The sequence below is a fragment of the Sturnira hondurensis genome, unplaced genomic scaffold (assembly GCF_014824575.4).
Source record: "Sturnira hondurensis isolate 20B ecotype Veracruz unplaced genomic scaffold, ASM1482457v3 Scaffold0001509, whole genome shotgun sequence".
NCBI classification, from domain to species: Eukaryota; Metazoa; Chordata; class Mammalia; order Chiroptera; family Phyllostomidae; genus Sturnira; species Sturnira hondurensis.
Genome location: NW_028074140.1, coordinates 2,062,606 through 2,077,083, shown reverse-complemented (window position 1 = coordinate 2,077,083; position 14,478 = coordinate 2,062,606). Strand labels below are relative to the sequence as shown.

General features: G+C 45.6%; 1 protein-coding gene across 2 annotated transcripts in view; it reads left to right on the top strand.

Moving 5' to 3' along the window:
* The window catches only part of MEGF10 (multiple EGF like domains 10), a 124,618-nt gene that overhangs the window by 103,833 nt on the left and 6,307 nt on the right, over positions 1–14,478 (top strand). For both annotated transcript variants that reach the window (XM_037028513.1, XM_037028503.1), the window contains exons 14-21: positions 255–389; positions 934–1,062; positions 2,501–2,629; positions 4,885–5,013; positions 7,279–7,407; positions 9,598–9,834; positions 11,135–11,262; positions 12,620–12,743. In XM_037028513.1, the coding sequence (XP_036884408.1) occupies positions 255–389; positions 934–1,062; positions 2,501–2,629; positions 4,885–5,013; positions 7,279–7,407; positions 9,598–9,834; positions 11,135–11,262; positions 12,620–12,743 (1,140 nt within the window). The remainder of the gene's footprint in view (positions 1–254; positions 390–933; positions 1,063–2,500; positions 2,630–4,884; positions 5,014–7,278; positions 7,408–9,597; positions 9,835–11,134; positions 11,263–12,619; positions 12,744–14,478) is intronic.

Genomic DNA, 14,478 nt, shown 5'->3' with positions numbered 1-14,478 from the left:
GCTAATTGGGGCTGTAAATGGAAAAATAAAGACTAAATTATTTGTCTACTCTTGGGCAATTCAGAATTTAATGGCTTTTTTTTTCAGTATTAAAGAATACTCGTGTTTCTTTGGTGGCTGTTATTTTACACTTGGAAAAGTTTCACTATAATTACAAAAAAATTTTTACCCCCAATTTGAAGTAGATCTCGATGTGGCGCATGAAAGAAACACACCTGCGGTAAGATGAACTGTCCGTTTCCGTTCTCTTTCAGTCTGTTCCCCTGGTTTCTACGGGCATCGCTGCAGCCAGACGTGCCCACAGTGTGTGCACAGCAGTGGGCCCTGCCACCACATCACTGGCCTGTGCGACTGCCTGCCTGGCTTCACGGGCGCCCTCTGTAATGAAGGTGAGGCGCAGTTTCGGGGAGACACCTCCCAGGGGCAAGCCCCACACAGCCTGTCCTCAGGGAAGTCCTTGGCATCCCAAGGACTTCCCCAGGGACACATCTGCAGCTACCAGCTACCGATGCCTCTGCTATGCTGTGTTTGCAGCTTCTGGAAATACAATGTTGAGCTTTGGAAAAGCTGGCTTGCCACTCCTGCAAAACCTCTTCATTCTCTGAGCTGTGCTCCTCTTCAGTCTTAATTGGAAACCGCCTCCCATGAAAAATCAATCTGAGGAAGGATTTGGGCTTTCTGAGTGAAAAGTCATGAAGTCAGATTTCTAGAAATGTGAGGATGTCTCCTGGCTTGTGATGCCTTAATAAGGGTGTTTGGCTTCACGTGTTTGTAGAAATGAGTCCATTGAGGATGAAGGATGCTGTGAAGTGGAGGCAGCTACTAAATGCGCACCTGGGTGGATGACCTTTAGGGCTGTTTCCCGACCCAAGAGTCCAGGGTTCTGTTGGATTAGATGCAGTGATGAGCCACTGACGTATAACTTATTCACAGTGTGTCCCAGTGGCCGATTTGGGAAAAACTGCGCGGGAATTTGTACCTGCACCAACAATGGAACCTGCAACCCCATTGACAGATCGTGCCAGTGTTACCCGGGATGGATCGGCAGTGACTGCTCTCAGCGTGAGTCTTGCTTAAGAATAACTCATCAACCATTTTATTTGTTTGTTTTCAGGTTCTTTAGGGTTGAAGTATGAGTGGTTACACAATCAAGCAAAATATATGAGTAATTATAAGATACATTATTCTAGTTTTTAAATGGCTTTCTTTCCCCATTAAGAACTCTGTGCAATGATCCTACAGTTAAATCTAAATGGTGTCTTGAAAAGAACCTAAATAAATAGTATTTTTGCTTATTTACATCTCAATGATTTTTCACCTGTAAAATTAGGGTCATGTTCTGGGACAATCTATTCTGAGATTCATTCTAGACCTCAAGTGTCAGAGACGATTTTTCCCTTGCTCCTAGGGGAAAAAATGGTCACATGGAAGATGCCTGTGTGACCATAGAAGACGTTTTTTTCATTTAAAAAAATACTTCAGATTTATTCCTTGTCTGTATTGGGCCATACTCCCTACTGGGTGACCAAAGAGAAATTAAAGGTGATCCTCCTTTTAAGTGGTTATGTTCTTGGAGCATTAGTATGAAGGGAAGAGATTTTATTTCTATTTTTTGTAAATGAAATTATTTTACCCCATAACCTTACATTATGATTTCACAGGTGCTTTAGCTGATGTTATGATGGCCCTTCAATGGCCTGTGACTCTCTTCTAAGAGTTAGTTTACCTTTTTTCAAATGTAAGGTTTTAAAACTCTATCTCAGAGTGACTCTAAGGTAACTGAAGATTTAGTATGGTTTTCTGCTTTTTCCAATTAAGAAGTACAAGTAAACCAATTCTTACATACAACTGGGAACCCTAACATTTAAAACAAGCCTCTAGTGACAACTCTAGTCTGACAAGTGCTAGTTTTCGAGATCAAAGACATGAATGACATGACCTTGAGCCCCTTACCCTCTCTCAAGTCACATCATTTTTTTCTGTCTGATCTCTGCTTAAACAGCCTCTCCTTAGAGAGGCATTAAGAAGCAATTTCATCACTCTTTTCCCTCCAAGCCTATTTTATTTTTTTTCCATAGTATTTATTGCCATTGGTTTTTCTGTTGGCTGGTTGGTTTTCCTACCTTCACTACTAAATTATAATCTTCTAGAGGGTAGCCTGGACTTTGTCTTGTCCCCCACTATCTCCTTTGTCCCCTGAACAGTGCTGGGCACAGAGGTGCTGAATGTGCCTTTGGTAAATGACCAAATCTGTACACTGGTGATGGTTTTGGCCTCACTCTGCAGTCTGTGGATGAATGCATGTGTCAGGGATGAGGGTTACGTTGCAGTCAGCATTGCCATCTGGGTCTGAATCAGATTTGGAACAGCTAGCTTTCCCAGTTCCGATGCACACAGCGCACCTCTCACACGCAAGGTGTGGAAGGGTGCATGGAATTTTCCCTGCCAGGTGCTGGCCTCAGAATTCTAACCGATCCCTCTGTGTATGTTGTGGTTTCAGCGTGTCCGCCCGCCCACTGGGGCCCGAACTGCATCCACACCTGCAACTGCCACAACGGGGCCTTCTGCAGCGCCTACGACGGGGAATGTAAATGCACTCCCGGCTGGACGGGGCTCTACTGCACTCAGAGTAAGCGGCCAGCCTTCCAAACCCACCAGGAGAACCACACCCCCGGAGGACACAGCCTCACCCTTTGCACACATGAGCGGGGCTCAGCAAGCATTCCTGGCATTGGAGTGTTTTGCCTACCCATGACCTCGAGGCATCTAATTCTCTCTAAGAGGTTAAGAGCTGCCATGTTCCAAGTTTTCTGTCTCCATGCCCTATGAGGGCGCTGATGTGGATTAGGGCTGTGTGTTACGGTGGGCAGTTTCTTTCTCCCCTCTTCCGTAACCAGACCCTATTTATGTGGCTCAAACTCCCTACCATGTAGTCCATCAGCACGAAAGTTAGGATAAGTGATGGTGATTAGAAAGGTAGTGAAGACAAGAAGCCTGGCTGCCCGCCTTAACGTGTGCGCTCAGAGAAGGTTGGGCTCAGTGGTCCTCGAACTCCAGCGAGCTTCCCAATCACCTGATGGCTCGCTTGGCTGGCCCCACTCCCAGACTGTCTGATTCTGTAGGTCTGGGGTGGGGCCTGAGAATTCACATTCCTTACAGTTCTCCAGGTGGTGATGCCAGTGTGGAACCATGCTTTAAGGATCAGTAGGGTGTTTTTTTCCATTTTATATTCCATTGCGTCCTAACCATTTACTCTTCAATGAGGTTATTCGTGTCATGGGTCATAATGTGCAAAGTACGTCACAGCTTGCCACCACTGGCGATAAAAGACTGTTCTCTTCCCCCTTGCCTTTAATTGAATAAATGAGAAAAGACAGGAAAGCATGTATTATGATTATCATTAATACTAACATATAATTTTAAATTGTAGAAATGAGCAGAGGAGGAAAGATGAGTTAGAAATTAGGCAATTCTTGCTTAATACTAATTGGAGCGCGTAAAGAATAGGCTGAACAGGTCTTTTGAAACTTTCTGGAAAAAAAGTAAGGGCCTTGAGCCATGATTTGGAAGGGAGAATTGGCAAGGAGGAAGGTTGTCCCAGGCATTTTCTGCTGAGATGGTGTGTGTGTGTATGCACACATATTTATTTGGATGTGTACATATAAATATAGATAAATAAATATATTTACTTATATATGTACACACAGGTTTTTGAGCTCCTTAGAGAAAAGCACTTATGTTATTACTTATAATTCCCGAATTAGGACCTGCCTGTCAGAGGCAGTTCCGACGGGATGCACCACAACACAGGGGGAGGAGCAGCGGCCGGAGCCAGGCCTCCCTGCATGTGGGTCGTCACCCTGCCATTTGCTGGCTGGGTGACAGGGCACGCGGGGCTCAGTCCCCACGTGCAGGGTGGGCTCACCCACCGCTGCATTTCTGGGCTCCTGTGAAGCTACAATGAGAGCATGTGCGAGAATCTGGCAGAAGTTGGTGCTAAATAAGTGCAATGGCAATGGTGGCCGTTGTCACATTCTGGCATCGGTGTCTGCCTCTGTTTCTGAGAGCTGAGCTCTCAAATATTAAAAAACAAGAGCAAAAACAGAAACCACTCTCTCCAAGAAACGCTGAAAATAAAAGTCATACGTGATGCTTGGGGACAGCCATGAACCAGCAGGTGTGGGAGATTCTTCGTGCCACGGGGCCCTGAAACTCTCTTGCCGGGGGGACGGCTGCAGGCCTGTGAGCGCCAGCAGGGCTTGTGCAGGTCCTCAACCCAAGGGTCCCAGTGGTCTGCGTCTTGAAAACTCCGCAGCAGTGGGGAGCTTGACTGCTTATTTATAAACGTCCTGTGAAGTGCAGGGTTTTTAAAATTCCGCACTCTACCACATATCGCTGGTGCAGGAGATCATATCACCGAAGTTAATACCAGATACAGCGGGCAGGGCAAGTAGCAGAATTGGAGACATTCGGCACCAACCATAAAAGCATATATGGGTCATGTGGATATAAAGTACTCATTTCAATCCATGGAATTTGAGTCCAGGATTCTAGTAGCGGAACAACAGAGTGAAAGGAAGGGCCCCAGACATCTGCAGGGTCGAGGATGCCTTGAAGACACTAGCTTTGCCTCCAGGATACCAGTGATGGTTAAAGTGCCATCTGCACTTTAGCCAGGTAGGAAACTCGGCTGCCTCCTGCTGACGAATGACAACCTCCTCACAAGAACCCCTTCTTGGGACTTCAAGGAAGGCTTTGTGACAAGCTGACATATGTATTACTGTCTTCATCCACTCTCTCGTGGCTCAAGATTTTTTAAAACATTGGAAGAGCTGTGTGTCTTCTCAGCCTGTTGACCCCTGCTGTCCTTCTTCCCCCACACAGGGTGTCCCCTGGGGTTTTATGGAAAGGACTGTGCATTGGTGTGCCAGTGTCGAAACGGAGCGGACTGTGACCACATCTCTGGGCAGTGTACTTGCCGCACGGGGTTCATGGGGAAGCACTGTGAACAGAGTGAGTATGAGAGCGTGACATCTCTCGATGGTCTTCTTTCTGTTCAGAATCACTTTTCCTAGATGCCTGAAGATAATAAGGCAGCACTCGCAACTTTGAAGTTGTCTGAGCTGCTGGCTGGTCACCAGCACAGCCGACTTCCCCTTTGAAGGCCTGACTGCCTTCGGATCTTTGCTGGCTGTCTTTTGCCTCCAAATTGTTCTTCTGAGTAACCACTACTCAGCGCTCTGGGTGGAGGGGGTGCGGCTACATGACTGAAGACGGAATTCAAGTTTTCCATCTGTTCATCCTGGCTCCCTCTTCCTCTCCGTATTTTTGGAACATGGATGCTCAGAGCTTAAAAAGAGCCAGTAGAGCTTTCTTCATGGCAAAGGCAGAGCCCAAGTCTCTCACGGGGGGTGGGTGCTCTTGGAGGGCCAGGCTGGGTGTGCAGGAGGGAAGGGCGGGGTACCCAGGGCCAGCCCCACCAAGGGTGAGCAAGCCAGGACATTCAAGCGCGGCCACACTCTTCTTAACCACCTCATTTAGAAAGTACTTCTCTACATCTCTACTAATAGCTTCTCATTGGAATCTTAATGACCTCCTTCAAGAGAATACATTGCCTTAAAATTTCATTCTAAAAGTCTCATCCTGGGAAAATGTGCTCTGTTGGAATTACCCATCCTTGGATTCCTGTTTCTGTCCCGCCAGCTGTGCCTCTGCTCACAGTGTTATGGGAACCTTTAGTCTTACACTAAGTATTTCAGATTAGATTGTTCTTTTCCTCTGTGACTTGTGGTGTTCAGGGGAATAAAGAAATGCTTAGAGCTGTGTGGGACTCACTTTCTAATCCTAATGGCAGGAGGAGGAGCAAGAGATTACCTCCTCACCAGAGGGCATGGTCTTGGGAAGGATGATGCAAAGATTACCTGGGTGTGGGAGCCACGTGGCCCACAGAGATGGATCAGCTGTGCAGGACTTTGGCAGTAAAGCATCACCCTCCCGCCACCCCACCAGCACCTCACAGCACCACTGGACTGCCCAATGACGTGTGCTAAACCCTAGAATATTTGTGCGTATCAAATATTTGTGCGTATCATAACTCCCGCCTGGCAGTTATGAAAGAGTGACATCCAGAAAGCTGCCTGGATGGAGAGGGCCCAGTTTTGGTTTTGCTCTGCTAGTTCATGTAATCATGAGAGAGGCACCGAGTCACAGAGTTACTTGCACACCGCTATGTATATGTAAATATTGTGTGCATGTGTACAAATGTCTAAACACATGTGCACATGCATACAGAGGTGGGCAAAGGTAGCTTTACAGTTGTAAGTAGGTGAAACAATTTATTGTATTATTATTTATTCATCATGGCATTATTTTTCTTGCAAACAACTGTAGAGCTACTTTTGCCCACCTCAGTGTATGTATAGGAACCAGAACAAGGTCTAAAATGACTTTTGCTTGAATAGTGGACTGTAACCAGTCTTATCACATAAAAGGCTGGTAAGTGCTTCTGTGATTATTCTGAACATCACGTTAGACCATCCCAGTGCTGGTTCCAGACGAAAACCCCGTGGTGGACAGAGAACTCTGAGAGTAATGGCACATCGCCCCCTGCTGCTCACTTTACAAAAACATCACTATTTTGTCATGATTTTTAGATTTCATATGCCTATGCTGTTCTTTGAAATTCGTGCCCACATTTACTAGGACTACATTGTCAAAATCTCACTCTATCGGTCTGTCAGCCTCCCACCTGCAAATCCTCTTTTTGAGCCAATCTACGGTGAGTGAAGTTCTTACCTAGAAAATTAACAAAGCTGGCCCCTCCCTCTTTCCCCTCTGTTAGCTAACCTGAGTCAGAATATGCCGCTGGGAGGGTCTGAGTCTGTAGTAAGATGTGCTTGTTCTCAAGGAAGCAACTCTACCTTATACTTTTCAGTCTGGCCCCCTTCCATTCCACAGTTTTGTCTGGTGGAGTCATCTCAGGTCACCCTTGGTGACCATCTTTATCAATCCCATTGGGATGCCACAGACTCTGTACCCACCCATCCTCAAGGTGGGGACATAAAGGCTGGAAATACCAGGAGCTATAACAAGGGACACTGTCTCCAGCTGTGTGTCACCTAGCCTGTGAGTCCCACTGTGATTCAGGGGTACCAGCCTTCCTGAGCAGGGATCACAGGAGAGCTGGCCCTCGGACACACAGGGTCATACCGTATGAGGCAGCCTTACCCCAGGTTCCCAGGGCTGACAAGCTGTCCGGGACTTTCATTTCCTTCCCAGAGTGCCCTGCAGGCACGTATGGCTACGGCTGCCGCCAGATATGCGACTGTCTGAACAACTCCACCTGCGACCACATCACTGGGACCTGTTACTGCAGCCCAGGATGGAAGGGGGCACGGTGTGATCAAGGTAAGGATGCTAGTAAATAATAACCAGCACCACGTAGTGACCGCCACCTGCCACTGGGCACTGAGGGTTTTCACCTGCGTTCTCTGACGTTCTCACCAAGGACTCTGCAAGGCACAGCTGGTTATTTATTTGGTTGCCAGGTGGATGCCTTATTGTTGCTCTCCTACAGATGAAAACACTAAAGCTTAGAGAGGTTGAGTAATTGGCCCAAGTTCATACAGCTACTATAGCATATGTCAGGACTTTGATGTCAAATTTTCCAAAGTTCATGAACTTTCCACGGTGCCTACAATTGTTTACAGACTTACTGAGGTATAATTAACCTATAAAAAGCAGTACACATATAATTATACTGTATAAAGATACACAATATATATACCTGTATACAACATATATGTACAGTAACACAGAGTATGCAATTTGATAAAATCTGACATGTACACATTCATGAAACCATCACCACAATAAAAGTAATTAATATATATATATCACTCTTAAAAGTCTTATCTTGTCCCTCCCTGCCACCACTACAGAGCCCTGGGTCCCAAGCAATCACTGATCTTTCTGTCACTATAGATGAGTGCAGTTTTTAGAATTTTATATAAATGGAATCATACCGTACTTTTTTGTCTGATTTTGTTTACTTGGTGTAATCATTCCAAAATGGAACTGCGTTGTGGTGTATGTCAGTGGTTCAACTGTTTTTCATTGTTGAGTGATATTCCACTGCATGGACAATATCATAATTTGTGCGCCCGTTCACCTGTTGATGGACATTTGGATTGTCTCCAGCCTTTGGCTGTTACAGATAAGACTGCTATCTACAATAGTGCAACACATTTTTATATGGACACATGCCTACATTTCTTGAGTAAATTAGCAGGAATGGAATGATCAGCCTATGTGATAGTTCTGTGTCTATCTTATTAAGAAACGTGTACCCATAGTTTCTGACTAGGCTGTGTGTCACAATCACCTGGGGACACTTCTCCTCGTCATCGTTCCACTTTGTCTGCTTCTGGGTCAGTGGGGCCTTTGAGAAAGTGCTTCTCACGGTTCTGAGCATGACCCCCAAGAGTGCCTACTGCGTGTGGTGCCCTTCGGTAGGTAGTAAGTGTAATAAGCTCACGGGGTGTCCAGGCTTTAGCGTTCACCTGGTGTTGTAGGCAGAGTCATTCCGTACTGCAGAATGTGTAGGGACTCACTTCCTCTCCTCTCATGCAGTGACTTTTACATGCTATGGTTTATTTTTGATGTCACAGCAGCAGGGTGTTATGTTCCACAATCACACCGTCATCACATGTGCCTTGTCGTCACACTGCGCTGGCGTAGGCACTCTGTTTTCGGGGCAGGCTGTTGTACAATAAGGTCTAGCATGGAGAGTCATTAGGTTGTAGGGACACTGAGCCAGAAGCACCTTCCTGGAGGCCAGTGCCCCATTTTCAGGTGATAAAGTTGCAGCTCAAGAACTTAGGGGAAAGTTCAGAATATCTGGATCAATTTTTATCGACTCTCAATCCATACCTTTTGTATCCTTGCTTGATGAAACAAGAGGAAGAGCTGTGGACAACTGAATTTTGACTTTCAATGAGTAAGATTGTAGGGTGATGTTACCAGGTATTATTGGGACAGACCTTTATCATGGAAAATAAGTGCATAGGGCAGTATCTTCTGGAGTAAAAACCCATTGAAATCGCAAAAATCCTGATCTTAGGCTAGATTTAAAGTGGAGATATTCTTTGTTGGAAGGGAAATTACTATTAAAAATGCTAAAGATAGACACAAAATTAAGTTAGTTGAGACACGTAGGAGCTAGCCCTTTATAACCTCAATACTGTGTAGTAAATAAAGCACAATAAAAATTAGATGAGATATTAATCCCAATTGATGGTCAAGGTGTTTAATCTGAAACACATGAGAAGTTCCCAAGTCCTACTGTTGAATCTTGGGGTTCAGGAACTCCTGTCTCTTCTGTGAGGCTTATAGCAGCCTTTCTCTGGGCGCAGACAAGCCAGCAACACCTGGAAAGGGGGAAGGTTTGTGTCTCCTTCCGGCTTTGTTTCCAAATTAGCATTTCATGAACTGAAAACATCCAGGCCTTAGCACAGTGGGAGATCTTTACAACTAGAGATCAAACATTTATCCAGCGCATTGTCACCCATACTGCAACCTGTTTTTCTCCTTTGTTAGCTGGTGTTATAATAGTTGGAAATCTGAACAGCTTAACCAGAACCAGTACGGCCCTTCCTGCTGACTCCTACCAGATCGGGGCCATTGCGGGCATCGTCATTCTTGTCCTGGTTGTCCTCTTCCTGCTGGCGCTGTTCATTATTTATCGACACAAGCAGAAGGGAAAGGAGTCAAGCATGCCAGCGGTGACCTACACCCCTGCCCTGAGGGTTATGAATGCGGACTATGCCATCTCAGGTAAGACTGCAGTCCTCAGAGGCATGTCCCTCCTTGAAAAGTAAGGTTTTCTTACCTGGTCCTCTGAACCTGAGGGTTTGACGGTGCTGTCCACTGGTACAGTCAGTTAGCCTTGAGAAAATTTTATGTTTGGAAAAGGTACATTGTTAGAGATGTGGTTTGGATGTTAACAGTAGTGACATCATTACTGTTGCCTTCTGGGAGGAGGGTTTTTAAGGTAGATTCATTATGTGATTGCTTAGACTTTGGGAATTTTAACCTGGAAGAAGCTTCACCGGTGCCTAGTCCCAAGCTTTTGTCATATGGGGGAACAGGAAAGGGAGAAGAGGGGGTGGCCATAACTTCACCGAGGCCATGGAGCAGACCAGCAAGAGGGCCAGGTCTTCTGTCTCTGGCCCTGGGTTCTTCCCACATTCCTTCCAGCCTGTCCCTGAGCCCACATGCATCATTAATTACAAAACAACCAAGATACATAAGAAACAGTGTTTTGGGGCCTGGCTGGTGTAGATCAGTGGATTGAGGGTGGGCCTGCAAACCAAGGATTGTTGGTTCGATTCCCAGTCAGGGCACATGCCTGGGTTGCAGGCCAGGTCCCAGTAGGGGACCTGCAAGAGGCAACCGTATATTATTTCTCTCCCTCTCTCCTTCCCTTACCCTCTAAAGCTAAATAAATAAAATCTTAAAAACCAAACCAAACAAAATTGTTTTGGTTTTAGCAAGAACTAGGGCATTTCTTTAAGAAAATTATTAAATCTTCCTTTTTGTCACAAGTCTCCATAAAAGTACATTTTTTAAGTGACATGGTCAGTCATCAGAAGTAGCCACATAAAATGAAGAATTTAGAAACTTAAAATATTTATTAATTTGGGGGCACTTACTGAAGGAGTTTAAGGGTTTCACACGTTTACACGTGCACCGATTGTGGGAGTGCACGAAGTAGCTGTACAGAATATTGTAGTGCAGAATACTGTGTCAAGGACTCAGTGCTTAAAAGAGAGGGAAAAAAGAGGAAATTACACTAGAAGTGGCTTCGAAGTGGTGCATCCCCAGCTTGTACCAGCCCCACAGCAAAGAGCAGGTTGTTATCTCTGGATATTTTCACACTTTTCAAGGAGACAGGTAGGTGGTCAGACTCCTGCTGCTTCTAGAAGTTCCGCTGAGTGTACTGGGCAGGAGGGTACTCTGCCCAGCTTGGGCTGTGGAAGCGGCCCAAACGCTTGTTCTCAGTGTTTCGCTTCTCCTTTCTCCTACCCGGGTGTAGGGAGCCTGCCACCCTAACCGTCTCCTTCTCTGCTTGCAGAGACTCTTCCTCACAGCAACGGCGGACATGCTAACAGCCATTACTTCACCAACCCCAGCTACCACACCCTCACCCAGTGTGCCACATCCCCTCATGTCGACAACAGGGACAGGATGACCATCGCAAAGGTGAGAGGGAACGGCCCGGGTGGGGGCGGGTGGGCAGAGAAAGGAATGGCAGGTATGGAGGGCTGCTGTCTGCCACAGGCTCTTCCAGACACTTTCTCTCTATTATCTCATTTATTCCTCTGGACAATCCTGAAAGTAAGTGTATGTTAGGCTCTGAAGTTTAACAACAAAAATCCTGCGTAAGGGAGGGTGTAAGTCACTCCCAAACATAGCTCCCCAGGGAGCGGGCGAGGCAGCTGCTCTGTGAGTCCAGGTCTCCGGGACTCGACAGTGGGTACTGTTTCCATTGCCCCTCTTTGGAAAAATGTTTCCAATATTGCATGAGGTTTTAAAAGAATGTCCCACATGGCTCAATCCTGGGTAAAGTTGCCAAGTTTGCCTTTTCCAACCACCCGTCTCCTGGTGCCCTTTCCTGGCCAGTTGTACTTCTATGACAACAACAATAATGTGCGTTTGTTTAGGCTGAACCCCATGGCATTGCATTTTAGTAGCTAAAAAATGATCAAATAGGAACAAAACTCCAAGCATTTCTAATTGTTTTACAAAAGAAACTCACTTAATTTTCACATCAATCCCCTGAATCAAAAGTGTTACCCCCATTTTGCAGATGCACAGAGGGTGGGACCCAGGGCTGGTGGGGACCCAGGGCTGGCTGGGACCCGAGCTGTTTCTGCAGAGCCACCCAGTGCACCTCAGGTCCCTTCCACAACTCTCCGAGATCCCAAACATGTCTCCTTTCCAGTTGCACCTGGATTATATTTCCAATCTCCGAGGTTGAATTCCAGCTCTCTCTTAGAAGAAAACCAAACTAATAAGATGAATTCACTTGCAATTAAGTTAATGCAGCTGAATTTTAATTATAGTGCCTCAGAGTTACATAGCACTCCACGTTCCCTGAAGATTTTCATATGTATCATTTCATTTGTTCTCATTCACATTCAGGGAGGGAGGCAAAGTAGATAATCTTATATTTATAGCTAAGAAAATTGCTAAGAGTCACTTGTGACTCATACAAGATCATACAGTGTTTGATGCAAGAGATCCGACCAGGAGTTTGTTTTTTCCATTTAAAGTTTCATGTGTGTAAACCCAAATAAGCTCTAGTTGGTGCAGAGTAGCAATGTGAAATGAAGAAGCTAAGGCAGCAGAGGAAACAGTCGGGGACATGGGACATCCACTCCGGCTGCCCTCGATGTCCCTGCAGGTCAGGTCACGGTCACCTCTGGCCCTTGGTCCAGCCTCATGTAAGAACCACTCCTGACACCTGCCATGCACTGGCTTCCCCCAGATCAGCAGTGCTGTGCTGTGACACACTGTGGTCTCTTCTTACACCTTTTGTTGTTTATATTTTTAACAGTCAAAAAATAACCAGCTGTTTGTGAATCTGAAAAATGTAAATCCTGGAAAGCGAGGCCCCGTGGTGGACTGCACGGGGACGCTGCCCGCAGACTGGAAACACGGTGGCTACCTCAACGAGCTGGGTGAGTTCTCCACCTCTTTGCTCACTGCACACCGCCCTCTCTCAGCCACCTCACAGAGCCATAGCGTTATGTCTGTGCCAAAGTGGTCTCTTAAAAACATGCATGAAACAAACAAAGCAACAGACTTATACCTAGCCCCCTTATAGGGCTTATTACTGTCCTAAGTGCCTTATTTATTCAACATTAATTGAGTTTCTACTATGTACCAGGAATGCTAAAATGAAATAAGGACCTCTGCCTGCCTGTAGCTTACATTTGAACTCTCTAAGTTACTTAATTTTCCTAAGTACTCTAATAGTGAGGTGCTATTATTAGCATCCTCATCTGCACATTACAGTTAAGAAACTGAATCTTAAAGAGGTTAAGTAACTTGTGCAAAGTCTCAAATCCTGCTGAATGGTAGACCTGGGAGTTAAACCTAATTAGCTGGGTTCCAGGTTGTGGGCTCTTCTTGGCTCTCCTTTAATGTGGGCGCCCGCACTTGAGGCCCCTTCCCCTGTTAGGTGAGGAAATGGAGATACCGACAGGAACATAGGAAGTTGGTGGTTCTCAAGCATTTGGGAATCAAAACCTTTTCACACACTCTTAAAAGTTATCAAGGACCCCAAAGAACTTCTGTTGATATGGGGAATAGCTGTTGATATTAGCCATATTACAAGTTAAAACTGAGAGCATTTAAAATAGTTATTTACTAATTTGTTTCTAAGAATCATCTCATAGGATGATAAGATGCATTTTTAAAAAATTACTTCATTTTCCAAAAAATAGTGAGAAGACGGGCACTCTCCAACACCTTTGTAAATCTCTTTAACGTGTGACTTAGTAGAGGATAGCTAGACTTTCATTCTGCTTCTGCATTTAGCAGTAGTGACCTCACACTTGGTACGGCTCCTAGAAAGCTCCACCATGTACTCGAGAGAGAAGGAGAGTGAAAAAGGCACACGGTGTTGTTACCTTATTACGAGAGAAGCTTCGATCACACGGCCCTATGCAAAGGGGCTGAGAATCTTGGACCACACGCAAAGAGCTGCTGTGATACCCCAACGAGTTGGGGGGGGTGCCACTTCCAAGCACGTGCACCTCATTTTCAAGGAGGAGCTTGGTGATGTAGTAACTAACGTGTGTGTGTGGTGCCTCATGGTTAACAGACCCTTTCACGTGTATTTATTTAGTGGTAAGGTTGCCACACAGCCCAGTTAAATCTGAATTTCAAATAAGCCTGGGGCATACTTATACGAAAGACTATTTTTGTGTCTCTAAAATTTAATTTAACTGCCCCCCCCCTGTGCTTTTATTTGCTAAGTCTGGCACCCCTTGGAGGAGCCCTTCCGTGAATGTTGTTTTATGGAGGGAAAGGCTGGGAAGCACAGGCAGGTTAACACATGACACCATATGTGTTCAGTCGCCTGAGCCAGATGTGGGAACCGACCCCATGGGCTCTGACATCCCCTCCTGCAACAGAAATACAAATGTTTAAGAAGGAAATGAGTATAAATTGTCAATTTTTATTTGTATTCTGTGCCAATATTATCAATGGAAGGAATATTTCTACACACTTACAGTAAAATTGTAAGATACGTATATTCAGCCCTGGCTGGTGTGGCTTAGTTGGTTGGGCATTGTCCCACAAAGCAAAGAGTCATGGGAATTTCAAAGCAATTCCCAGTCAGGGCGCATGCCTGGGTTGTGGGTTTGGTCCCCAGTTGGGGTGCATATAAGAGGCCAACAATTGATG